The sequence below is a fragment of the Lepus europaeus genome, chromosome 12 (assembly GCF_033115175.1).
Source record: "Lepus europaeus isolate LE1 chromosome 12, mLepTim1.pri, whole genome shotgun sequence".
In the NCBI taxonomy this organism is placed as follows: domain Eukaryota; kingdom Metazoa; phylum Chordata; class Mammalia; order Lagomorpha; family Leporidae; genus Lepus; species Lepus europaeus.
Window position 1 is genome coordinate 70,162,325 of NC_084838.1, and position 27,982 is coordinate 70,190,306.

The window sequence follows — 27,982 nt, forward strand, 5'->3', positions numbered from 1 at the left end:
CAAACGAGCCATACCCTGAGAAGCCTCTGAGGATGACAGTTTCAAAAGAGTACCCAAAAACCAGAGCCCTGCTTCAGCCACTCTGAAAACTGATTGACCCATGCACAACAAAATGTTACACAATCAGCTATCAAACAAACTGTATAGACTATTCTTGTTCTCTGTTACCTCCTGATTGTGATACACATTCTTGGTTCCTAATCATAGTTGTAATACTTGCCTCTACGAAAAGAGTTTGTAAAAAGTTCAACCTGAGTAACTGTTGTCTAAAGAAATAATAAAGTAAAAATAGATAACTTAAAAAGTTTACAGCCACCCATGTCGTGGAGATATAAAAAACAGGTCTATAAGCCACAGTGATGCCTTGAGTCAGCATGATAAAGGTGATGCTCTCTGACCCCAAAGTAGTCTGAGCATCAAAGTGGTGGCTGTGATAGAGGCCTTCCCCAGGTCAGAGAAAAAAAACAAACCCTGGGAATGGAATGTGGTCATTAACTACCTCCCACACTCCCTTTCTGACTTAACTCTTCAAGATTCCCCCCCTCAAGGGATATAAAATTTCAGGTATCTAAACAATTCAGGGGGAAAATTCCAAAAACAAGTACAATTTTACTACATTATCTAGGAATACATAATCAGGTCATAAAATGATAAAGAGAATCAGAGTGAATGTCACAATGGTCAGGACAGTGCCCACTACCAGGGGCAGGGCAGGGAGCTCTGAATGCTAACAGGTACACACATGTTGGCAAGGTTCTATTTCTTGAGCTGGATGCAGGTCACACACATCTTACAATTCCTTAAGCACCATTTTAATGTCTTATGTATTTTTTATGCTCTTCTATTTCACGTATTTAAAAAACTTTTCATGGTTGGTACCATGAATTTTGAAATTTCTTATCATCTCCTGTGCCTCATCGTTCCCCTCCCTTCCCACCTCCCCCCGCCCCAACATCCCAGGAATAATCCCCCAAATAAGTGTCTCTGTATATCTTTGGAAGAGAGACAGTGGTATTCACCAGCTTGATTGACGCCTCACTAGGAAACCTAAAAGTTACATCTCAAATAAGGGAAAATACAATATAAAGATATGTACTTTTTCATTTTGGGACATGCTCAAGCTGACTTGCCCCAAACGATAGAGTTAGAAACATACCAGGGGGCCGGCGCCGTGGCTCAACAGACTAATCCTCTGCCTAGCGGCGCCGGCACACCGGGTTCTAGTCCCGGTCAGGGCACCGGATTCTGTCCCGGTTGCCCCTCTTCCAGGCCAGCTCTCTGCTATGGCCCGGGAGTGCAGTGGAGGATGGCCCAAGTGCTTGGGCCCTGCACCCGCATGGGAGACCAGAAGTACCTGGCTCCTGCCTTTGGATCAGCGCAGTGCACTGGCCACAGCACGCCGGCCACGGCGGCCATTGGAGGGTGAACCAATGGCAAAGGAAGACCTTTCTCTCTGTTTCTCTCACTGTCCACTCTGCCTGTCAAAAAAATAAAAAATTAAAAAAAAAAAAAACATACCAGGGGATTCCAATTCAATTCCATCTAGGTTTCATGTACCAATGCCATCTCAATAGTCCATTTGATCAATTTCTGTTCACAATTAATCATAATGATAGGACTAAGAATCAAAGGGATCACATAAACAAGACTAGTGTCTGAAAATACTAACCAATAGAACAAAAAAGGGAGAGAACGACCCAATGTGGGAAGCAGGATACACAGCAGACTCATAGAATGGCAGATGTCCTAAACAGCACTCTGGCCTCAGAATCAGCCCTTAAGGCATTCGGATCTGGCTGAAAAGCCCAGGAGAGTATTTCAGGCATGGAAAGCCAAGACACTCTGGCTTTAAAAAAAAAAAAAAAAAAAAAAAAAAAAAAAGACCTAAATGAAAGATCTCCGTGAGTGAGATCCCAGTGGAAAGAACAGGTCATCAAAGAAGGAGGTACCTTTCTCTGAAGGGAGGAGAGAACTTCCACTTTGACTATGACCTTGTCTAAATATGCTAAGAGTCGATAGCTTTGGCAACTCATGACAAGAGCCTAGGGTGATTACTGACGCCATAAACAAGAGTGTCAATTTGTTAAGTCAACAACAGGAGTCACTGTGCAATTACTCCTCATGTAGGATCTCTGTCCTTAATGTGCTGTACATTGTGATTTAACGCTATAACTAGTACTCAAACAGTATTTTTCACTTTGTGTTTCTATGTGGGTACAAACTGTTGAAATCTTTACTTAATATATACTAAACTGATCTTCTTTATATAAAGAGAATTGAAAATGAATCTTGATGTGAATGGAAATGGAGAGGGAGCGGGAAAGGGGATGGTTGTGGGTAAGAGGGAAGTTATGGGGGGGAAGCCATTGTAATCCATAAGCTGTACTTTGGAAATTTATATGCATTCAATAAAAGTTAAAAAAAAAAAAGATATGTACTTTTTAAAAAGGAGCACATTTCAATACACACAGTTTCAATTTTAAAGTATTCTAACTCTGGGGCAGGCATCTGGCAAAGCAGTTTAAATGTCACTTGGTGGGGCTGGCATCGTGATTTAGCCTGTAAAGCTGCAGCCTGCATTTTAGGCATGGAAAACCAAGACACTGTGGCCAAAAATGTCCTCCACAAAGGACCTCGGTGGGAGAGATCCCAGTGGAAAGAAGCGGTCATCAAAGAAGCAAGTACTTTTCTCTGAAGGGAGAGACTTTCATTCTGCTTACGGCCTTGACTAAATACTGACAGAGTTTGTGGGTTCAAAAGGCTTCCATAGCCTAGGCAGCTCATGTCAAGAGCCTTGAGTGATCATGACATCATACATAAGAGTGTCAATTGTTAAATTAACAACAGAAGTCACTGTGCACTAACTTCCCATGTGGGACTTCTGTGCTCAAAAGTTGCATTGTAATTATGACTAAGTGCTCCCAAAAGATTTATCGATCTTGGGTGCTTCTTTAATTTTCTAAAAAAAAATTTTTAAATGGGGGGCACGGAGAAGATGCTGTGACACAGCGGGTTAAAGCCCCAGCCTGAAGTGCTAGCATCCCATAATGGTACTGGTTCTAGTCCTGGCTGCTCCTCTTCTAATACAACTCTCTGCTTTCCCGGGAAAGCAGTGGAAGAAGGCCAACCTTGGGCCCCTGCACTGACGTGGGAGACATGCAAGAAGGTTCTGGCTCCTAACTTCAGTTCCACTCAGCTCCAGCCATTGTGGTCATTTCGAATAAATAAAAATCTTTAGAAAAAAAAAAAAAAAAAGCAAAGCTTCAGCCTGCAATGCTGGCATCCCATATGAGCACAGGTTCTAGTGGCTGCTCCACTTCAGATCCAGCTCCCTACTTGTATGCCTAGGAAAGGAGGGAGACAGGACAGGAGTTTCAGACTCCTGGCTTTGGCCTGACCCTGCCCTGGCTTTGCAGACTTTTGAGGAGTGAACCAGCAGATGGACATTCTCTGTCTTTCCCTCTCAAATAAATAAATAAATCTTAAAAAAAAAAAAAAAAGTCACTAGGGAAGTATGCATCCCATATTAAAGTGGCTAGGTATGAGTCCCAGGCTATGGTTCCAATTCCAGTTTCCTGCTAATGGATACCCTGGATACAGCAGGTGAGTGCTCAAGTACGTAGGTCCCTGCTACCCTGCTACCCTTGTGGTGACCTGGATTGAATTTCTGCTTCCTTGTTTTAGGATGGCACAACCTTAGCTGAAGTGGGCATTTCAGGAGTGAACCAGCAGACAGGTGATCTCTGTGTCTCTGAATCTCTTCCTCTCCCTCTCTCTCTGCCTTTCAAATAAATTACACAAATGACAATTTTTTAAAAAGATTTTATTTATTTATTTGAGAGGTAGAGTTACAAACAGTGAGAAGGAGAGACAGAGAGAAAGGTCTTCCCTCCATTGGTTCACTCCCCAGATGGCCACAATGGCCCAAGCTGCGCTGATCCAATGCCAGGAGCCAGGAGCCTCTTCCAGGTCTCCCATGTGGGTGCAGGGGCCCACCGACCTGTGCCATCTTCCACTGCCTTCCCAGGCCACAGCAGAGAGCTGGATTGGAAGAGGGGCAGCCGGGATTAGAACTGGCACCCATATGGGATGCCGGTGCCACAGGCAGAAAACCAACCCACTGCGCCACAGCACTGGCTCCTGACAAATGACAATTTTTTTAAAAGATTTATTTATTTATTTGAAAGAGTTACACAGAGAGAGGAAAGGCAGAGAGAGAGAGAGAGAGGTCTTCCATTCGATGGTTCACTCCCCAGTTGGCCGCCAATGGCCGGAAATGCGCCGATCCGAAGCCAGGAGCCAGTAGCCTCCTCCGGGTCTCCCATGTGGGTGCAGGGGCCCAAGGACTTGGGCCATCTTCTACTGCTTTCCCAGGCCACAGCAGAGAGCTGGATTGGAAGAGGAGCAGCCAAGACTAGAATCGGCGCCCATAGGGGATGCCAGCACTGCATGCAGTGGCCCTACCCTCTATGCCACAGCACTGGTCCCACATATGACAATATTTAAAAAAGGTATTCTGGGGCTGGCACTGTGGCATAGCCGGTAAAGCAGTCACCTGCGCTGCTGGCATCCCATATGGGCACCGCCGATTCAAGCCACGGCTATTTCACTTCTGATCCAGCTCTCTGCTATGGCCTGGGAAAGCAATGGAAGATGGCCTAAATCCTTGGGCCCCTGCACTTACATGGAAGACCCGGAAGAAGCTCTTGGCTCCTGGCTTCAGATCGGCGCAGCTCAGACCATTGCAGCCAATTGGGGAGTGAATGAGCTCTCTCTCTCTCTGCCTCTCCTTCTCTCTCTGTTTCAACTTTGACTTTCAAATAAATAAATAAATCTTACAAAAAAAAAAAGTATTCTGACTCAAATGTTCACAAATACTGGCTGGTTTTAAAAATCACGGTACATCCATCTATCAGAACACTGTACAGCCTGATAATAATGAGTTTTTTAATAAATTTCATTTTGTTGGAAATGCAGAGAGAGAGAGAAAGAGACAGAAACAGAGAGATCTACCATCCACTGGTTTACTCCCCAAATGCCCACAGCAGCCAGCACTGGGCCACACAGAAGCCAGGAGTACATATTTTTTTTAAAAAAATAAATAAAAATTTTAAAAATATGAACAAAGGTACTGCAACATAATTTAAATAGCTAGTAAAATGGTTTTATTTAAATAGCCTATGATATGCCTTTATGATACTATGTAGGCATTAGAAATATTTCTAAAAGGATTATTTAATTATATATGAAATATTCACACTATATTAAGGAGAAAGCTAAAAAGTATTATTTGTGGGATGGGCTTTGTTGAATCAGTTATGTCACCACCTACAACATTCTCATCCCACATCAAATCTCTGAGTTCAGGCCCATGCTGTGCTTCCAATCCAGCTTCCAGTTAAGAGACAGCAGGTGATAATTCAAGTACTTGGATCCCTGCCACCCACGTGGAAGACACGTGGATGCAGAGCCAGAGCTGTTGCAGGCATTTGAGTAATGAAACAGCAAACAGAAAACCTCAATCTGTGTGTGTGTGTGTATATATACATGTGTATGCACGCACTTGTGCACCTTCGTGCCAGTCTTTCAAACAAATAAATTCTGGGGGCCCACGCTGTGGCGCAGTGGGTTAACACCCTGGCCTGAAGCACCAGCATCCCATATGGGCGCCAGTTCGAGACCCGGCTGCTCCACTTCTGATCCAGTTCTCTGCTATGGCCTAGGATAGCAGTAGAAGATGGCCCAAGTGCTTGGGCCCCTGCACCCATTGGGAGGAAAAGCTCCTGGCTCTGGATCGGCACAGCTCCAACTATTGCTGCCAACTGGGGAGTGAACCATCAGATCGAGGACCTCTCTCTCTGCCTCTCCTCTCTCTGTGTAACTCTGACTTTCAAATAAATAAATAAATCTTTAAAAAAATAAATTCTGAAAGTAACACTTGCAATATGATTTCAATTTCTTTAGCAAATACTGGAAGATAAAACAGTGGAATTAAAACAGTGAAATCTTAACATGTCAAATTAGAAGTCATCATTTCCTGCCGGCGCCGCGGCTCAATAGGCTAATCCTCTGCCTTGCGGCGCCGGCACACCAGGTTCTAGTCCCGGTCGGGGTGCCAGATTCTGTCCCAGTTGCTCCTCTTCCAGTCCAGCTCTCTGCTGTGGCCTGGGAGTGCAGTGGAGGATGGCCCAAGTGCTTGGGCCCTGCACCTTCATGGGAGACCAGGAGAGGCACCTGGCTCCAGATCAGCGCGGTGCGCCGGCCGCAGCGGCCATTGTGGGGTGAACCAATGGAAAAAGGAAGACCTTTCTCTCTGTCTCTCTCTCTCACTGTCCACTCTGTCAAAAAAAAAAAAAGAAAGAAAGAAAGAAAAAAAATAGCAAATTAAAAAAAAAAAAAAGTCATCATTTCCTGGGGCTGATGTGGCATAGTGGGTAATGCCGCCACCTTTGACACTGGCATTCCACATAGGCACTGGTTTGTGTCCCAGCTACTCCACTTCTAATCCAGCTCCCAGCTAACGTGCCTGAGAAAATCAGCAAAAGATGGCTCAAGTGCTTGGGCCCCTGCTACCCAAGTGGGAGACCCAGATGAAGCTCCTGGCTTCAGCCTGGCCCAGTGCTGACCATTGTAGCCATCTGGAGAAGTGAAGCAGCAGATGGGAGATAGGTCTCTCTCCCTCTCTTTTTTTTTTTTAAAGATTTATTTATTTTTTATTTGAAAGTCAGAGTTACACAGAGAGGAGAGGCAGAGAGAGAGGTCTTCCATCCGATGGTTCACTCCCCAATTGGCCGCAATGGTCAGAGCCGTGCCAATCCATAGCCAGGAGCCAGGAGCTTCTTCCAGGTCTCCCACGCGGGTGCAGGGGCCCAAGGACTTGGGCCATCCTCCACTGCTTTCCCAGGCCATAGCAGAGAGCTGGATTGGAAATGGAGTGGCGGGGTCTCAAACTGGCGCAAATATGGGATGCCAGTACTTCAGGCCAGAGCACTAACCCACTGCGCCACAGCGCCGGCCCCGGCAGATGGAAAAGAGAGACCTCTCTCTCTCTCTCTCCCTCTCTCTCTCTCTCCTCCTTTCTCTATAACTCTAACTTTCAAAATAAATCAATTTTAAAAAGTCATGATTTTCAGGGCCTGGCATCATGGCGTAGTGGGTTAAGTTGCTGCCTGCAACGCCAACCTCCTGGATGAGACTTGATTAGTCCTGGTTGCTCTCTTTCAGATCCAGCTCCATGCCGATGGAGTAAGCAGCAAAACATGGCCCAAGTGCTTGGGCCCCTGCACCCATGTCAGAGACCCAGAAGCAGCACCTGGCTTCTGACTTCGGCCTGGCTCAGCCCTTATTGAGGCGATATGGAGGATGAACTGGCAGAGGGAAGATCTCTCTCTGTCTCTGCCACTCTCTATGTAACTCTGAATTTCAAACTAATAAATAAATCTTTTAAAGTCATGATTTTCTTCATTTAATTCAAAAGGTAAAAATTAAAAACACATGCCCAATTCTTAGAATAAATTAAAAGATATCTATCCAGTCACTTGGAAATGTTTGTTTATTTATACTTCTCTATGTACAGATATTCTCAGCTTCAAAGAGAACACAGACACAGTGATCCTAACAGAGTTTAGACTGAACCAGGAAGTGTGACAGCCAGAGCTGCAGGTGTCGCTGCAGTTCCTGCCTCTATCGTGGATGGGATCCTTCCAAGAATATCAGGATAGGAATGGACTGACAAAGAGTCAGGTTAGGCATATTCCTCATCTTTCTATTCTTGCTGGTAATTTTATGTGGTAGACAAACTATTCTATGCTAAAATGAATTTGTACAATAACTTTGATAACCTATGATATTAGTTGTGTTGTCTTCCTCTTCCTATCTTTGTACCAGTAATTTATATGGATCTATAGTTTGAATATATTTGAATGATTTGCAATATACTATAGTTCTTTTTGTCTGATTTGATCCAGGGAGGCAGCACCAATAAGTGTCAAGCATCTCCATGTGTTTTAGAAGACTAAAGACAGTGAGATGAAACCCAGCACCAAGAACTGAGGTGCAAAACAACTTGTGGAAAAGGAATTAAAGAAAACACTGAATGGTCTGTCTAGAGCACAATAATTAGGGCATGTAATTAGATATTCTGGTTTTCAAATGTTTGAATTGCAATAAAAAGAAATTTTGATATGTTGTTTCAATTTTCAGTAGCAAATAAATGTGTATACAGAGGAACTTATTTAAATTGACCCATTTGGTTTTATTTTAAAAAAAGAAAACTACTGCCCAATAACAATCATTAATATACCCAAAAAAAATCCTCAACAAAATATTAGCAAATGCAACTCAGCAATACATAAAGAGATTTACAAACCATGACCAAATGGAGTGTATTCTACAAATTCAAGGCCAGTTCAATATTTGAAAACAAGCAAAATATCCCATATTAACAGGCTAAAAAGAACCCATCAATTGGTAAAGAAAATCATTTGACAAAATACAACACTCATGAATTAAACTTTCAGAATAATAGTAACAAAAGGAACTTTTTCAATAAAAATTATCTACAAAGAAATGTGCAAGGGCAGGGCCGGCGCTGCGGCTCAATAGGCTAATCCTCCACCTAGCGGCGCCAGCACACTGGGTTCTAGTCCCGGTCGGGGCACCGATCCTGTCCCGGTTGCCCCTCTTCCAGGCCAGCTCTCTGCTGTGGCCAGGGAGTGCAGTGGAGGATGGCCCAAGTGCTTGGGCCCTGCACCCCATGGGAGACCAGGAGAAGCACCTGGCTCCTGCCATCGGATCAGTGCGGTGCACCGGCTGCAGCGCGCCTACCGCGGCAGCCATTGGAGGGTGAACCAACGGCAAAAGGAAGACCTTTCTCTCTGTCTCTCTCTCTCACTATCCACTCTGACTGTCAAAAAAAAAAAAAAAAAAGAAATGTGCAAGGGCAGTCCCTTGGCACAATGGTTAGGATGTGACTTGGAATATCCACATGCCATATCAGAGTGAGTACCTGGAGTCAAGTCTGGGCTCCACTTCCAATACCAGCTTCTTACTAATGTGCATACTGGGAGACAGCAGGAGTTGGCTCAAATGCTTAGGTTCCTGTCACCAGTGGGAGACCCAAGCTGAGTTCTGGGGTCTTGGCTTCAGTGTGGTCCAGCCTCAGCTGTTGTAGCCATTTAGGAAGCAAACCAATATAAATATATCTTTCTCCCTCCCTTTCTGCTTTTCAAATACAATGAAAATAAATTTTAAAAAACAGACTTGATGGTGAAATACCAGATACTTTTCCCTTAAGATATAAAACAAGGCACTGGCACCGCGGCTCAATAAGCTAATCCTCTGCCTGCGGCGCCGACACCCCAGGTTCTAGTCCCAGTCGGGGTGCCGGATTCTGTCCCGGTTGCCCCTCTTCCAGGCCAGCTCTCTGCTGTGGCCCGGGAGGGCAGTGGAGGATGGCCCAAGTCTTGGGCCCTGCACCCGCATGGGAGACCAGGGGAAGCACCAGGCTCCTGGCTTCGGATCAGCGAGATGCGCTGGCCGCAGTGCTGGCCCCAGCGGCCATTGGAGGGTGAACCAACAGCAAAAACGCAGGCCTTTCTCTCTGTCTCTCTCTCTCACTATCCACTCTGCCTGTCAAAAAAAAAAAAAAAAAAAAGATATAAAACAAGGCAAGAATGATTGCTCTCCCCACTCTTACTGCAGATGATGACTGTCTTGTAGCAAATTCCCCAAAATGAATAACTCATACAATAATTAAGTCAATTCAGTAAAGTTGCAGGACATAGATAAATACACCAAAAACTAAATTAATAAATTATACTTTTATATACTAACATGAACACATGGTAGCAAAAATTTAAAATATTATATCATTTCAAGTGCTTTAAAAATGAAATAGTTAATGTAAATCTAACAAAATGTGGGGGCCAGCACTGTGGCGCAGTGGGTTAACGCCCTAGCCTGAAGCACCAGCATCCCATATGGGCACCGGTTCTAGTCCCGGCTGCTCTTCTTCCAATCCAGTTCTCTGCTATGGCCTGGGAAAGCAGTAGAAGATGGCCCAAGTCCTTGGGCTCCTGCACCCACATGGCAGACCCGGAAGAAACTCCTGGCTCCCGGCTTCAGATCGGCGCAGTTTCGGCCGTTGCGGCCAATTGGAGAGTGAACCATCGAATGGAAGACTCTCTCTCTCTCTCTCTCTCTGTTTCTCCTCTCTCTGTGTAACTCTGAATTTCAAATAAATAAATAAATCTTTAAAAAAAAAAAAGAACTCATATGCTGAAAACTATGTAACAGTAATGAAATAAATTCTAAAAAACTAAAAATATTCCATATTCATGAATTAGAAGACTCAACATAATAAAAATATCATATTACCCAAACTAACATACAAGTTTAACATAATTTTTGCCAAAATTTTGGCAATATTTCTTTACAGATGAAACAAGGTTACTCTAAAATTTATATGGAAAGTAAAAGGAAATAGAATAGCTGAAAAATACAAATAAAGTGAGGGGAATTAATCCATCTGGTTTCAAGACTTCTTATACAGCCATAGTAACCAAGACTTTGTGGTGGTCACAAAGGGACACACAGATCAACAGAGCAGAATGAAGAACACAAAAAGAGACTCAAATGTATGATTTTTTTTTTACAAAGTTGCAAAAGCAATTAAATAGAAAAAACACTGCCATTTCAATAAAGTGATGCTGTAGCAATTAGACATCCGTGAGAGGAAAAATTACCCTGACCTAAGCCTTACCACTCATACACAAATTAACTTAAATAACTTAAATGTAAAACAATAATACATTTAATAAAAATACACAGGTTCACTATCCCTTATCCAAAACACTTGAGTCCAGAATGTTTTGGATTTCAGATTATTTCAGATCTTGGAATAACGACACACACATACCGAAGTATCTTGGGGAGGGGACCTAAAGATGAAATCACTTATTTCTTATCTGTATATACCTTATACACAATCACCTGAAAGTAATTTTATACAATATTTTTAATGCACCTGTATTTCACTATGGCCTGTCATATGAGATTAGGTGTGAGATTTTCCCATGGTGGTTTCATGTAAATGCTCAAAATTCCACATTTTGAAGCATTTCAGGTTTCAAATTAGAGATACTCAGTATACAGTAGGCTCTCAGTCTAGGCAGAGTTCTTAGACTGAAACCAAATGCACAGTAAGAAAAAAACTGATAAATCCTCATTAAAATAATTTCCTCTGCGAAAGAAATGAATGAATGAAAAGGTATGAGAATGAAAAGGTAAGCTACAGACAGGGAGAAGATATCAACAAACCACACTGTCTGGCAAAGGTCTAAAATATGTAAAGAATTCTCAAACAAAACACAACAGTAAACACAAACAATTCTATTAGTAAATGGGCAAAGGCATGCAAACATTGATCACTCAAGACATCATTATTTGGAATACACAATTAAAATCACAAAGAGAAATCACCACACACCTAACAGAATGACTAAAATTAAAAGTAGTGGCAATACCAAATGCTGGTCAGGACAGGAAGAAAGCAAATCATTCATACACAGCTGGTGGGAATATGAAATGGTACACTGGAAAAATGGTGACTTTTTATTTTTTTAAAGATTTATTTGTTTGAAAAGCAGAGTTACAGAGAAGCAGGGGCAGGGGCAGAGGCAAAAAGAGAGATCTTCCATCCTCTGATTTATTCCCCCAAATGGCCACAACGGCTAGAGCTGGGCCAAGCCAAAGCCAGGAGCCAGGAGCCAGGAGCTTTCTCTGGGTTTCCCACGCAAGTGCAGGGGCACAAGCACTTGGGCCATCCTCTACTGCTTTCCCAGGACATATCAGAAAGCTGGACTGGAAGTGGAGCAGCAGAGGCTCCAATACCGGCTTTACCCACTACGCCACAGCACTGGCCTCAAAACTGATAATTTCTTAAAAAAATAAGCATGCAGCTACCATACAACAAAGCAACTACAGCCTTGGCCAGTTATTTATTCAAGAGAAAAGGGAGACATGCCCCCATAAAAATCTTTTATAGTCCCAGCAATCTTATTAGTAACAGACAAAAACTGCAAACAATCCAGGTGTCCCTCAACAGGTACATGGCTAAAACAAACTTAAGTACTTTCGTATCATGGAATCCTACACAGCAATAAAAAGGAACAAACTTGATTTAAAAAATGAACAAAAGGGGCCCGCGCTGTGGCGCAGCGGGTTAAAGCCCTGGCCTTAGGCACCAGCATCCCATGTGGGTGCTGGTTCTAGTCCCGGCTGCTCCTCTTCCGATCCAGCTCTCTGCTATGGCCCGGGAAAGCAGTAGAAGACGGCCCAAGTCCTTGGGCCCTTATATCCACGAGGGAGATCCAGAAGAAGCTCTTCGCTCCCAGCTTCGGATCAACCCAGCTCCGGCCGTTGCGGCCACCTGGGGAGTGAACCAACAGATGGAAGACCTCTTTCTCTGTCTCTAACTCTGTCTTTCAAACAAATAAATCTTTAAAAAAACAAAAAACAAAATGAAATAGTCTCAAAAGGTTACATGCTATATGATTCTATTTATATAACATTCTTCAAATGACAAAATTACAGCTATGGAAAAGAGACTAGTGATTGTCAAGGGTTAAGGAGAAGGTGGTGAAGGGAGGAATGTGGGTGTGACTATAAGAGGGCAGTAGGAGGAATCCTGGAGTGATGGACATGTTGTGTCTTTGCTGTATCAACATTAATATACTGGTTATGATTTTGTACTTACTATAGTTTTTCCAGATATTATCACTGGGTGAAACTGGATAAAGAATAGACAAGATCTCTGCATTACTTATTTTAACAATGAGTCCATAATTATCTCAGAATGAAAAATCAGTTTTAAAATACACATTATTCTACCTAGAAAATATTTCACAGCTTCCAAGCAACAGTGGATTTGAAAATAGGACATCAGGATTCTTAGAATTTGTCTTTGAAAGATAAGTTTTGTTTTGGGCAGCCAAATCAAAGTTCCTGGTTTTGAGTCCCAGCTCCACTTCTAATCCAGCCACTGAGGGAGGTAGCAGATGATGGCTGAAGTACTTGGGTCCCTGACACCCTTGTGGGAGACTTGGACTGAATTTCAAGTTCCCAGCTTCAGCCTTGCCCAGTCCTGACTGTTGCAGGCAACTGGAGAGTAAACGAGCAGATGGAAAATCTCTCTCTCTCTCTCTGTCCATGTCAAATATATTAATTAAAAAAACAAAAACAAAAAAAAACAGTTAATAGTGGCACAAGAAGGTAGGTTTCTAATCACCAAGACAACATTCAATCTACACTTAGTCACCTGGCTTTCCCCAAATCTAGTTGTCTATCAACAATTCTGAGTCCCAGATTATATTGGAAAAAACACAGGCACATCTGCCTTTTTTAAGGTCCTATTTATGAACAGCCATATTTATCTCCAAAACAACATATCATTTACAAAAGGATGTTTTATCTTTCAAAAGACCTCTACATAGCATGCTTCCTCAGCACACTTTAAAGGACATGTTTGATTAAGACTCCCTTTGGGGCCAGCATTATGGCACAGCAGGTAAAGTCACAGCCTGCAGAGCTAGCGTCCCATTTGGGCACAGGTTCCTGTCCAGGCTGCTCCACTTCCAATCCAGCTCCCTGCTAATGCACATGAGAAAGCAGTGGAGGATGGCCCAAATGCTTGGGCCTCTGCACTCATGTGGGAGACCCCAAGGAAACTTCTTGCTCCCACCTGACCCGGCCCTGGCTGTTGCCTCTCCATGTCACTCCACCTTTCAAAAAAATCAATTTAAAAAAAAAAAAAAGACTATTCAACCCTCCCTTTTCAGAATTACACATGCTTAAGCCATGCCATAGCACCGCTATGGTACCAGAAACTCCTCTGACTTCACACTGGGGGAAGAGCTGAGGCTTAATCATGGGACCTGCTCTGGATCCCAGGTGGCAGCATTCTTGTCTTCTAACTACTACTAAAGTAGCACACTTCCCCAAATCCATCATTTCTGCTAGTTCTCCTTTAAACAATTATCATTTTTATGAACTTCTTTCCTAATTAGACCTCACATTCTGCCAAAACTATTAAGTCACCAGACCCTGCAAGTTACAGCCCTCCCGAAATGCAGAGACAAACACACCTGGGACAGCTGCTTTGCAATACTAAGGAGAAACACCCAAGTCCATTCTTCAGTTAGAGCTGGAAGGCGAAAAGCCTCCCAGCTGAACTGGTGGCCTTCTCATTCCAGCTCTGCCACTCAGTGAGGCTCAAGTTCACCAGCTATCTTACTCTACTATATCTTGGCTTTTTTATCTTCAGTAAAGCACATGAAAAATTCAATTCCTTCTATCAGGAAGAATAGAATAAGACAAAATAATTGTTCATGTTCTTCAGGAGAGAAGCATAAATTATAATTGTGACTGCATAATTATTAAAATCATTTCCAACTCATCTTTCTTTGCAGTTGAAATTCTTATTCTTATAAACTCTCTCTCTGCCTTGGGAAGGGGCAGTTTTATTTAAGAAATTTGCCTGAAGTCAGAGAATTTCACCTATGCTTCATCCACTTCTGCATCTCTGTACAGTTTTCTCAGTATGACATGCTGCTCTTCTGAATCATTAGGGATACAAGGGAAAGAAAAAGATATACTATTAAAATCCAATAAATTGAGGTTTTCAACATCAGTACTGATGACATTTTGAATGGAAAAATTCTTTGCCGCAGGGGCTGTGTCCTATGATATCGTAGACAGTTGGTAGCTTGCTTAGGCTTCATCCACCAGATGCCAATAACACCCCCTACACTGTTTTGACCAATTAAAACCATCTCCAAACACTGCCAACAGCCCCCTGGGGAGTAAAGCAGCCCCTGGATGAGAACCACTGTGTTATATACATAGACGTATTAGGAAAGGATAACCTAAAAGGAAAACTTTAGGCTAAAAAAGAATAGATAAAGAGAATGCATAATTCTTATGTACCTGAAAAAATGTCCACACAGAAGCAGGATGAGATTTAGGATGCCAGAAAACAGAAGTATATCCAGCAGACAGAAGCCACATAATAAGTAAAACCAGTTAGCACTTATTCTTCCTATTTACAGGCACTGTTCATTATACTTCAAGTATTTTATTTAGCCCTCACAGTAACCCTAAGAGGCAAGGAGTACGTGTCCCACTTTAGAAATGAAAAAAAAATTGAGGCTCTGAAATGTTAAATTGTCCAAAAAGCAGAATCAGGCCTCAAACTGAGGTATAATACTAGGCCAAACTCTTAGCCACCAAGCTACTATAACCATGACAAACTAAGGATGTGACTTCATGGGGTGGGCATTGTGGCACAGCTGCTTACGCTGCTGCTTCTGACACTGGTATCCCACACGGAGCAACAGTTCAAGTCCAGGGTGCTCCACTTCTGACCAGGCTCCCTGATAACGTGTCTGGAAAAGTAGTGGAAGTACATGGGACCCTGCCACACACATGGGAGACCAGGATGAGGTTCCTGGCTCCCGTCTTGGGCCTGGCCCAGCTCTGGCTGTTGTGTTCATTTGGGGAGTGAACTAGCAGATGAAAGACCTATCTCCTACTCTCTCTCTCTCTCTCTCTCTAAGGATTTTACTTCAACAACAAACAAAATTTAAAACGAAGAATATTTTTGACTTAAGAATGGTGGGGCCGGCACTGTGGCATAGCAAGTAAAGTCACCGCCTTCAGTGCCAGCATCTCATATGGGTGCAGGTTGGAGTCCCGGCTGCACCACTTCCGGTCCAGCTCTCTGCTATGGCCTGGGAAAGCAGTAGAAGATGATCCAAGTCCTTAGGCCCCTGTACCTGCATGGGAGACCCAGAAGAAGCTCCTGGCTCCTGGCTTTGGAATGGCACAGCTCCAGCCATTAAGGCCAACTGGGGAGTGAATCAGTGGAGGGAAGACCTCTCTCTCTTTCTACTTCTTCTCTCTGTAACTCTGCCTTTCAAATAAATAAATAAATCTTTAAAAAAAAAATAAAAAGAATGGTTTCTTTCACCTCAGTGATGATCACAGCCACTAACCTGAATTTAACTGTCCATATCAGAAGGAGATCTTGAAAGTCTTCCTTCACAGCTTTCAGGAAAGCCTCTGCTCTGAACCCTTTTACCACACTCAAGCTCCTCCTATTTATTTGACAAGCTCCTGGAGAGAAGAGCCAACAAGCTTCTCACAGTTACACCTCCCACAAAGCCTTACACAAAATATACACAAAAAATAATTAAAATTAGAGAAGAAATCAACAAAATTGAATCCAAAAAAACAACACAAAAGATCAGCATGTTTTTGAAAAAATAAACAAAATTAATACACCATTTGCCCAACTAACCAAAAAAAGGAGAAAGAAAACCAAATCAATAAAATCAGAGATGAAAAAGGAAATGTAACAACAGACACCACAGAAATAAAAAGAATCATCAGAAACCACTACAAAGAGCTGAATGCCAACAAACTGGGAAACCTAGCAGAAATGGATAGATTCCTGGATCCATAAAACCTACCTAAATTGAGCAATGAAGACACAGAAAACCTAAACAGACCAATAACCAAGATGGAAATTGAATGAGTAACAAACACTCTCCCAACAGAGAAAAGCCCAGGACCAGATGGATTTACTGCTGAATTCTACCAGACATTTAAAGAAGAACCAACTGCAATTCTTCTCAAGCTATTCAAGCAATTGAAAGGAAGGGAATCCTCCCAAATTCTTTCTACAAAGTCAGCATCACCTTAATTCCTAAACCTAAAAAAGATGCAGCAGAGAAAGAATTACAAACCAATTTCTCTGATGAACATAGACACAAAAATCCTCAACAAAATTCTAGCCAATCCAGTCCAAAAACATATCAGAAAGATTGTCCACTCAGACCAAGTAGGATTTATCAATGGTATGTAGGGATGGTTCAACAATCTCAAATCAATCAAAGTGATATATCACATCAACAAATTGAAGAACAAAAAACATGATTATCTTGACAGAGAAAACCTGTGATAAAATATAACACCCTTTCATGATGAAAACTCTAAGCAAATTGGGTTTAGAAGGAACATTCTTCAACACAATCAAGGCAATTTATGACAAATTCACAGTCACCGTCCTACTGAATGGGGAAAAGTTGGCATCATTTTCACTGAGATCCAGTACCACCCAATGATGCCCACTCTCACCATTGATATTCAATATAGTCCTGGAAGTTTTAGCCAGAGCCATTAGGCAGCAAAAAGAAATCAAAGGGATACAAATTGGAAAGGAGGTAGTCAAACTATCCCTATTTGCAGATGACATAATTCTAAATAAAAGGGATTCAAAAGACTCCACCAGGATACTACCGGAACTCATAGAAGAGTCTGGGAAAGTAGTAAGATATAAAATCAACACACAAAAATCAACAGTCTTTGTATACACAGACAATGCCATGGCTGAGTAAGAACTTCTAAGATCAACCCCCTTCACAACAGCTATAAAAAAAAATGAAATACCTTGGAATAAATTTCACCAAGGATGTCAAAGATCTGTACAATGAGAATTACGAAACATTAAAGAATGAAACAGAAGAAGATAAAAAATGGAAAAATCTTCCATGTTCATGGATTGGAAGAATCAATATCATCTAAATGTCCATTCTTCTGAAAGCAATTTACAGATTCAATATAATACCAATCAAAATACCAAAGATATTTTTCTCAGATCTAGAAAAAATGATGCTGACATTCACATGGAAATACAGGAAACCTGAATAGCTAAAGCAATTTTATGCAACAAAAAAACAAGCTGGAGGCATCACAATACCAGATTTAAAGACATACTACAAGGCATTTATAATCAAAACAGCCTGGTACTGGTACAAAAACAGACGGACAGACCAATGGAACAGAATAGAAATACCAGAAATCAATCTAAGCATCTACAATCAAATTATATTTGATCAAGGAGCTAAAACTAATCCCTGGAGCAAGGACAGTCTCTTCACCAATTGGTGCTGGGAAAATTGGATCTCCACATGCAGAATTATGAAGTAGGACCCCTACCTTACACCTTACACAAAAATCCATCCAACATGGATTAAAGATCTAAATCTACAACCTGATAGCATCAAATTAATAGAGAACACTGGGGAACCCCTGCAAAACACTGGCATAGACAAAGAGTTCCTGAAAAAGATCCCACAGGCACAGGCAATCAAAGCCAAAATTAACAAATGGGATTACTTCAAATTGAGAAGCTTCTGTACTGCAAAAAAAAAAAAAAAAAAAAAAAACAGGGAAAGTGAAGAGGCAACTGACAAAATGGGAGAAATAATTTGCAAACTATGCAACTGATAAAGGATTAATACCCAGAATATACAAAGAGATCAAGAATCTCAACAACAAAACAAACAACTCAGTTAAGAGATGGGCCAAGGATTTAAACAGACATTTTTCTTTTTCTTTTTTTTAAAGATGTATTTATTTATTTGAAAGAGTTACACAGAGAGAGAAGGAAAGGCAGAGAGAGAGCGAGGTCTTCCATCCACTAGTTCACTCCCCAATTGGCCGCAATGGCCGAAGCTGCGCTGATCTGAAGCCAGGAGGCAGGTGCTTCTTCTAGGTTTCCCACATGGGTTCAGGCCATCTTCTTCTATTTTCCCAGGCCACAGCAGAGAGCTCGATAGGAAATGGAGCAGCCAGGACTCGATCCAGCATCCATATGGGATGCCAGCACTGCAGGTAGTGGCCTTACCCACTATGCCACAGCGCTGGCCCCTAAGCAGACATTTTTCAAAAGAGGAAATCTAAATGCCAACAGACACATAAAAAAAAATTCTCAGGATCACTAGCTATCAGGGAAAGGCAAATCAAAACCACAATGACATTTCATCTCATTTCAGTAGAATAGCTTTCATAGAAGAAATCAACAGACAACAAATGCTGGTCAGGATGTAGAGAAAAAGATATCCTAATCCACTGTTGGTAGGAATGTAAACTTGTATAAAGCCACTATAGAAGACAGTATGGAGATACCTCAAAAATCTATCATATGACCCAGCCATCTCACTCCTGGGAATTTACCCAAGGGAAATGAAATCAGTAAATTAAAGTTATCTGCACCCCCACATTTATTGCAGCTCAATTCACAATAGTGAAGACATGCAATCAACCAAAACCCGTCAACCAAAAACTGGATAAAGAATTTATAGGACATGTACACTATGGAATACTACACAGCAGTTTAAAAAAATGAAATCCGGTCATTTGCAACAAAATGGATGAATCTGGAAAACATCATACTTAGTGAAATAAGCCAGTCCCAAAGGGACAAATATCACATGTTCTCCCTGATCTTTGAGAACTAATAGAACACCTAAAGTAAAATCTGTAGAACTGAAATTGACACTTCGAGAAGGGATGACTTGAGCTGCCTGTGTCTTGACTGTTGAGGAACATGTCTTTTTTGTTTTTTGTTTTCCAATTTTTTTCTTCGTACTCTTTGTTGAACTCTTAACACAGAGTTACTCATATGTGTATAAAGTCAATTGAGGATGGATCTCAAAAAAATGAGAGGGAGGAGGAAGTTTATAACTATAAAGCTGTATAGTTCTGCATACATTCCTACAGACTTACTTCTAAGGGTACAGTTTAAAAACTTGTCATGAGACCCCAAATCCCATTAAGCTGGGTGGTAAAAATGCCATCTTAAGTGTTAAGGTGATCAAATTAAGTGTTAAAGTGAACATATAGATAGGATTCACTGTTAAAGTGATCATATAAATAGGATCAAGTGTGTGGTAATAATAGATAGAATTTAAAAGGAGAGAATGTTCCAAAATGGATAGTAGTCCACACACAGAATCATAGAATGAGAATCGTTTTAAGTAACACTCTGAGCTCAGAATTAGCCCTTAAGGCTTCTTAGTCTGGCTGAAAAGCCTGTGTGAGCATTTCAGGCATGGAAAGCCAAGACACTGTGGCCAAGAATGTTCTACATGCAGATCTCTGTGAGACCCCAGCGTAAAGTGGCCATCAAAGAAGGATGCACTTTTCTCTAAAGAGAGGAGAGAACTTCCACTTTGCTTATGGCTTTGTCTCAATACTGATGGAATTTGTGGACTCAAAAGGCTGCCATAGCCTAGGCAGCTCATGTCAAGATCCTCGGGTAGTCACTGACGTCATACATAAGAATGCTAATTGTTGGGGGCCTGCGCTATGGTTAGTGGATAAAGCTGCCGCCTGCAGTGTCAGCATCCCATATAGGCGCAGGTTAGAGTCCCGGCTGCTCCACTTCTGATCCAGCTCTCTGCCATGGCCTGGGAAAGCAGTAGAAGATGGCCCAAGTCCCTGGGCCCCTGAACCCGTGTGGGAAACCCGGAAGAAGCTCCTGGCTCCTGGCTTCAGATCGGCGCAGCTATAGCCATTGCAGCCAGTTGGGGAGGGAACCAGCAGATGGAAGACCTCTCTCTTTCTCTCTCTCTGTCTCTCCTTCTCTCTGTAACTCTTTCAAATAAATAAAAAATTTAAAAAAAAAAGTGTTAATTGTTAAATTAACAACAGGAGTCACTATGCACTAACTCCCAATGCAGGACCTCTGTCCTCAATGAGTTGTATAATGAGTTAACTATAAAACTAGTTCTCAAAGTTTTTTTGTGTGTGAGTATGTGTGCAAATTGTTGAAATCTTCACTTAGTATAGAGTTGGTTTTCTGTGTACAAAGTTAATTGAAAATGAATCTTAATGGAGAATGGGACTGGGAATGGGAGAGGCAGGAGGAGGAAGGGTGGGAGGGCGGGTATGGTGGGAAGAAATCACTACATTCCTAAAGCTGTACTTATGACATTTGTATTCCTTAAAAAATAAATTAATTTAAAAAAAGGCATCACATCTGCCAATTAGTACTACCCACCCCTCCAGCCCACTCGGTACCAGACTGACATCCTTTCAGAAGAGTGTTGAATGGTCAAGTCGTGTTCTTCGCCAAAACTCGCATTTGAGTGGCAAAGAAAATGTTCACAGAGGTCAGCCTTGTTGGGGAGCCAGTAGCTGCCTCCCGTAATGCCGGCATCACATACAGGCAGGCACTGGTTTGTGTCCCGGCTGCTCCACTTCTCATCCAGCTCCCTGCTGATGCCCTGGGAGAGTAGCGGAGGATGGCCCAGGTGCTTGGGCCCCACCACCCACGTGGGGAGACCTGGAAGAAGCTCCTGGCTTGTTGTGGCCATCTGAGGAGTGAATCAGCAGATGGAAGATCGCACGCTCTCTCCATCTCTCACTCTATTTAAGTTTGACTTTCAAATAAATCTTTATTAAAAAGAAAAAAAATGTTTAACAGTGGAGAGACAGAGAAGCATCATTTGTGACATACTGTCAAGAGAAAAACTCTGAATTGGATCTTAAGGATATTATACTGCCAGAAGGTAGGTCAGCGCTGTGGCACAGTGGGGTTAAAGCCCTAGCCTGCAGTGCCAGCATCCCATACAGGCACCTATTCAAGTCCTGGCTTCTCCACTTCCAATCCAGCTACCTGCTAATGCACCTGGGAACACAGCAGAGGATGCCCCAAGTGCTTGGACCCCTGCACTCATGTGGGAGACCCGGAAGAAGCTGCTGGCTCCTGGCTTTGGAGGGGCCCAGCTCTGGCTGTTGCAGCCATCTGAGGAGTGAACCAGTAGAAGTAAGACTGACTCTCTCTCTCTCTCTCTCTCTCCCTTTGTAACTCTCACTTTCAAATAAATAAATAAATCTTTTAAAAAAAAAAAAAAGCTTACAACCCATAATCATAGACAATAGAAGCTGGTCTTCTGAACATACCCAGCTAGTGGTAAATTCTCTAGGCTACTCTAGGGGTGAAGGGCAGAGCTGAGAACACCACAGAACAGAACAATCAAGCAACTACATCGCTCAAGGGCCAGACTGAAAATAAGGGAAACAGATGTTGAGAGTTAGAGCTTCAGCATAAACCATTTAGTGGTCTCTCCTTAATTTCCTTGGGGTCTGGCAGAGATAAAGTGAGGGCAGGAACCATGCAAGCAAGCTTTTCCTGCTGTTACCAGGTTTCTCATCAGTGCACCTAATTCTGATTCGCTGCTTCCCAACCTATCTCCAAAGACCTGGCATTCTCTCTCTCTCTCTCTCTCTCTCTCTCACACACACACACACACACACACACACCCCTTGTGCCACAACTCATTATTCAAGAGAGGCAGAAATATAACAGTTCAGAGTATGCATTCTGATAGGTGATGAAATGTCCCGGCCAAGCCGGCGCCGCGGCTCACTAGGCTAATCCTCTGCCTTGCGGCGCCGGCACACCGGGTTCTAGTCCGGTTGGGGCACCGGATTCTGTCCCAGTTGCCCCTCTTCCAGGCCAGCTCTCTGCTGTGGCCAGGGAGTGCAGTGGAGGATGGCCCAAGTCCTTGGGCCCTGCACTCGCATGGGAGACCAGGAGAAGCACCTGGCTCCTGCCTTCAGATCAGCACTGTGCGCTGGCCGCAGCGCGCCTACTGCGGCGGCCATTGGAGGGTGAACCAACGGCAAAGGAAGACCTCTCTCTCTGTCTCTCTCTCTCACTGTCCACTCTGCCTGTCAAAAATAAAAATAAATAAATAAAATAAAAATAAAATTAAAAAAAGAAATATTTAAAAAAAAAAAAAAAGAAATGTCCTGGCCACCTATCCAGGAGCCGGTGCAGAATTAAACCCACCAACACAACCTAGGAAGCTTTCACTGTTAACTGTAAACCCTCTCTTTCAACTTAAGACAGGTTTTTCCTTTCTTCTCTGACTCTCCCATTTCGAGATGAGCAGAGAGAAGCTTTCAAAAGCATGTCTTAGTCCATAAGACCAGGTGAAAACTAGTGCCATTTAATGCAGTGTGTGTGTGTTTTAATGGGACTTATTTTAAACCTGTCTACCTCTGTAGGGCAAAAAGTGAGCTTGAAAGCGTATGGACTACCACTTGTCCTCAACCTTTTTCTGAAGTCAAAGAAGTTAGGCCCAATGCGACTGTCCTGAACACGTCAATCCAAGTCACAGGGGGAAACGCAGTATTTCTAAAAACAAATTTCATCCACACTCAACGAGAGGTGTGAGGGCAGCCAGGAAAGCATGGCGACGGAGACAGCCGGCGTCGAAGGAGTCAGCTACTTGAGACCGCGTCGGGACAGGGCCTGGACCCCATCAGTGCTACTTTTCCCGGCCAGTGTCTCCCCGTGGCGCATTCGCCACATGCTGTCCAACAAACCGTTTTCCTCTTTTGAAAGATTTACGGCGACAGCAAAAGGGGCTGAAGGGAAGCAAGGGGGCGATGCCCGGACTCCGCTGCACCACGGAACGCTGGACAACGTGTAGCTGTTTACCAGCAGCGCCCCAGAGACGCCGAGCGCAGCGCGCAGCCGAGCGCACCCCTCCGGGCTGACCCCGCCTCCCCCCCACCGTCCCGGCGCCTCAGGCTGAGGGCACCACGCGCCGCCAGCCCTCCCCACGGGCCCCCGCGCGCCGGCCCCTAGGGCATGCCCTCCGCCTGCCCCAACTTACCTCGGAGGCCCGGGTTGTCATCTCTGGCTCGAATCTTTCGGATCTTGACTGGGCGCCCGCTCAGGGTGGAAAGGACCAGACGCTGGCGCAAGAAGTTGCACCCCGCGTAGCTGAGGGAGTGCGCCTGGGTCGCCATGTGCTCGCCCTCTTCAGAGGCACCGGAGGCCCGGGCGTGGCGACTTCAGACCAGAGCCAGGGTCGCGACCCCGGTGGCAGAGGCGACAGCGGCGGTGGCGGCCCTAGCAGCCTCCCGCAGCCCCGCAGCCCCGGCGCGTCCACGTGGTTTGGAACAGGAAGACGGAGAGACAAGACACCGGGTCAGAGGGGAGTGGGGCGGAGCTAGCGGCTACCACCCCCGCCTCCCCGCCCAGCTGGGGGCGGCCCCTGCGCCGCGCCACGCTACCACTGGTCCGCGCAGAATAAGGGCGGTACCCACAGCACGCCGTCATTGGCCCGAGCTGTAGTTGGGCGGTGCCTAGGCCGCGCTGCCATTGGCCCGTAGTGCAGCAGGGCGGTGCCCGGACCCCGGCAACAGCGCGCCGCGGGAGGGAGCGCGGGAGGGCGGCTCCCAGGTCCCGGGAGTCTCTTCGGCGTTACCCCCAGGAGTGGGAGCTAAGGGGAGCGAGAGGCTGGGGGTGGGTGCCTTCGATGTGCGACCCCAGGCGTGAGGATGGTGTTGTCCCCCTCCCCTCAGCCAAAGGTGGGCGCGTTGCCGGCTGGAGGCCCCCTAACCGCCGCTATATCCCCGGGAGCTGCTGCCGCGTGGTTCTTAGACCCGGGGAAAGACTCGAGGAAAATGTCGAAGCTGGCAGTGGACTCGGGTATTCGCAAGCCGGCCGTTACTTATTTATTGTGAGACACCTCGCTTTGCCCTGCCTTTGTGTTCACTGCGCATCATGCCGAGTGCGACCCTCCTGCTCCGCGTGCCTCACTGCACAGACACACACGGCGCGTTTCCCTCTTTGCAGTGCTTCTCCCATCCTGCACTCCAACGTCTGGCGGAAAACTGAATTATCTCACGCTTCTAAATAATCTTCAAAGATGCTTAGTTGGTTACGAGTGCCCTGTTCCTATCCTTTCAGTTCTTACTGTTGTCAAGGCAAACCTGCTTAATTTTCTTTCACCAGCACGTGCATCTTTGTACCGGAGGGATCCTCCCACCTGCCTGGAAACTCAGCAAACCAACAGAGATCGGGAATTAAGACCCAAAGTCTTCAACTAATGACTTATGGGAGCTGATACATAAATACCCCAGTTCCCGAACCCTTGCGTGAGACAACGCTAGAATGGAGATTCTACCCTGTTTCCCCCAGGGTTCCCCGCAGGTTTAAGAAGTTCCAGTTGCCCACACTGGTAACTTGTTTAAGAGTCTTGCTGGCTACTTTCTCTCCCCTGTAGCACTTCCCAACTCCCTTCTGATAATGTCCAGGGATTAACTTTCAAATAAACTACTTGCACTCAAAATCTTGCCTCAAGGTCTTCTTTCTTGGCAATTCCAAAACAAATCCTGACTTAAAATTTGAGAACTGAGGCTCAGAAAGAATAAGTGACTTGCTTAAAGTGACGTAGACAATAAATGCAGAATCACAATAGAAACTCTTTCTCTATCTCCCCTCCTACTCTGTATGTATGTATGTATGTATACACCCACAAAAGGTCTTCAAAGTTCATGCAAAGTGCATATTGTGAAGAAATTATACATGAATTTCAAAATTTTGCATGGTGACTGGAATTGTGGCATAGCAGGTAGAATAGACTCCTGCAGTGCTAGCATCCTATATGGTTGTTTGTTCAAGTCCTGGCTGCTCCATTTCCCATGCAGTTCCCTACTAATGCACCTGAGAAAGCAATAGAAGATGGCCCAAATCCTTGGGCCCCTGCACCCACATGGGAGACCCAGAAGAAGCTCCTGTCTCCTGGCTTTGGTATGGCTCAACCCTGGCTATTGCATCCATTAGGGGAATGAACCAGTGGATGGAAGACTTTTCTGTGTCCCTCTCTCACACTGTAACCGCCTTTCAAATAAATAAATAATTTCTGCACCAAAATAAACTTTTCTTTTAATTCTATTTTCCACAAATTCTTTGAATCTAATATATAAAAATGTATGTACGTACATGTATAGAACCATGAACCTTCAACAAAAAGTTCATCAGAAGTCTGCTAGCATGAGGTGGCCATGCCACAGGGCACAGAGACCACACACACACTCACACACACACATACTCACACACACTGCTAGCTGACAGCCAGCATCAACTGCCAGAGTAGGAGATTTCAGATGACTCCAGTCACCAGCTGGCCTCCAACCACTCTTTGGAGTCACCATAGCTGATGCCCAGATGGAGCTATCCCATATGGATCCCAGATGAGCTATCCCCTTTGAGCCCTGACCAAATTGCATATCCATAAACCAAGTAAATGATTGTTACTCTTTTAAACCATGGGTTTAGGGGTAGCTTGTTACACAGTAATAAATAACAGAAAAAGATTGGCTGTGGTATCTTTGTATTGTTTCAGTTTAAATGAACTGGAACTACATGTCCCTGAATTGTTCTGTATTAGCAAACCACACACACACACACACAAAAAAAAAAACACACATTGCATGAGATTATAAAGGTCTCCTAAAAGCAAGGCTCTGGGCAATGGTTGTAAGTCTACATCTCGTTTGGCCTTCACACCAACCAGCTCAAAAGCTGGATTCGAAGCAAATGGGAGGTTACAGTACACTTTTCTCTATTTCTGTTTCTGTTTTAAAGTGTCCATTACACATATTGTAAGCCATTCACAAATTACCCCTTTACATTAAGTGATAAATGACATATATTTTACCTTGAAATTGTTTCCACAAATACTTCCATGTTACTAAGAACAAATGCCTCCTTGGCTCAGTCACAGAGCATTGGATTTAGGGACCAGTGCAGAAATGAATTCTTCCAGATCCACAGAAATAGTTACTTGCTCTAGACCACACTTCCACAGACTCTGCTATCACCATTTTCTTTGTTCAAACTGTCATGGATCCAAGGGCTTTTTCCCACAGAAATCTGGAACTAATACTTATACTGCACCAGTTTTAGGATGAGTTCCTATGCCCAAAAATCCTCTTCCAAGCCTTGACAATAACAATCCACAACTACAATTTAGCATATATACTGTTTTATTGTTGTTGTTTTTGGACAGGCAGAGTTAGACAGTGAGAGAGAGAGAGACAGAGAGAAAGGTCTTCCTTCCATTGGTTCACCCCCTAAATGGCCTCTATGGCCGGCGTACTGAGCTGATCCAAAGCCAGGAGCCAGGCGCTTCCTCCTAGTCTCCCATGTAGGTGGAGGGGTCAAGGACCTGGGCCATCCTCCACTGCACTCCCGGGCCACAGCAGAGAGCTGGACTGGAAGAGGAGCAACCAGGACAGAATCTGGCGCCCCAACTGGGACTAGAACCCGGGGTGCCAGAGCCGCAGGTGGAGGATTAGCCTAGTGAGCCAAGGCGCTGGCTGCATATATACTGTTTTATAGTCTGTGTGGAAGTCTCTCTAATAACATTTTGTGATTCAGTGGTGGCAGGATCTGTGTCCTATCATTTACAGCAGAGAGAGTATCTAAAAAAAAAAAAGATTTATGTATATATTTGCAAGAGTTACAGAGAAAGAGAGGGAGAGGGAGGGAGGGAGGGAGGGAGGGGGGAGGGAGAGAGAGAGAGAGAGAGAGAGAGAGAAAGATCCATCTTCCATCAGCTGGTTCACTCCCCAAATGGCTGCAATGGCCAGAGCTGGGCCAATCTGAAGCCAGGAGCCAGGAGCGTCTTCCAGATCTCCCTCAAGGATGCAGGGTCCCAAGCACTTGGGCCATCTTTCACTGCTTTCCCAGGCGCATTAACAGGGAGCTGGATTGGAAGTGGAGCATCCAGGACTTGAATTGGTGCCCATATGGGATGCTCGTGTGCAGCAGGTTTACCCATTATACCACAGCGCTGGCCCCCAGAGAGAGTATCTTATAATTGCAAAATCAGTGCTTAGCATCCAGGAGGAGTTCAATGAAAGTATGACTAGAATTAATTTCTTTTTAAGATTTGTTAATTTATTTGAAAGGCAGAGTAAAAGAGACAGGGACACACACACACACACACACACACAGAGAGAGACAGAGACAGAGAGCGGGAGCTTCCATCCACTGATTCACTCCCTAAATGGCTGCAACAGCCAGGGCTGGGTTATGCCAATACCAGGAGCCAGGAACTCCATCCGGGTCTCTCAAATGGGTGGCAGGGGCCCAAGCACATTCGCAGGTACATTAGTAAGGAGCTGGATTGCAAGTGATTGCACTGGCACCCATATAGGATACCAACATGGCAGGCAGCAGCTTAACCCAATGCATCACAATGCTGGCCCCAGAAATAATTTCTTATTAATTGAAAGAGAAGCCTAGGCTGAATCAGTGAACTCAAAA

At 44.1% G+C, this 27,982-nt stretch overlaps 1 protein-coding gene across 1 annotated transcript in view; it reads right to left on the minus strand.

Moving 5' to 3' along the window:
• Positions 1 to 23,810, minus strand: part of RCL1 (RNA terminal phosphate cyclase like 1) — a 75,128-nt gene extending 51,318 nt beyond the window's left edge. The window contains exon 1 of the mRNA XM_062208308.1: positions 23,535 to 23,810. Coding sequence (XP_062064292.1) covers positions 23,535 to 23,670 — 136 coding nt within the window. The 5' untranslated portion in view covers positions 23,671 to 23,810. The remainder of the gene's footprint in view (positions 1 to 23,534) is intronic.
• Positions 23,811 to 27,982: the final 4,172 nt, after the last annotated feature.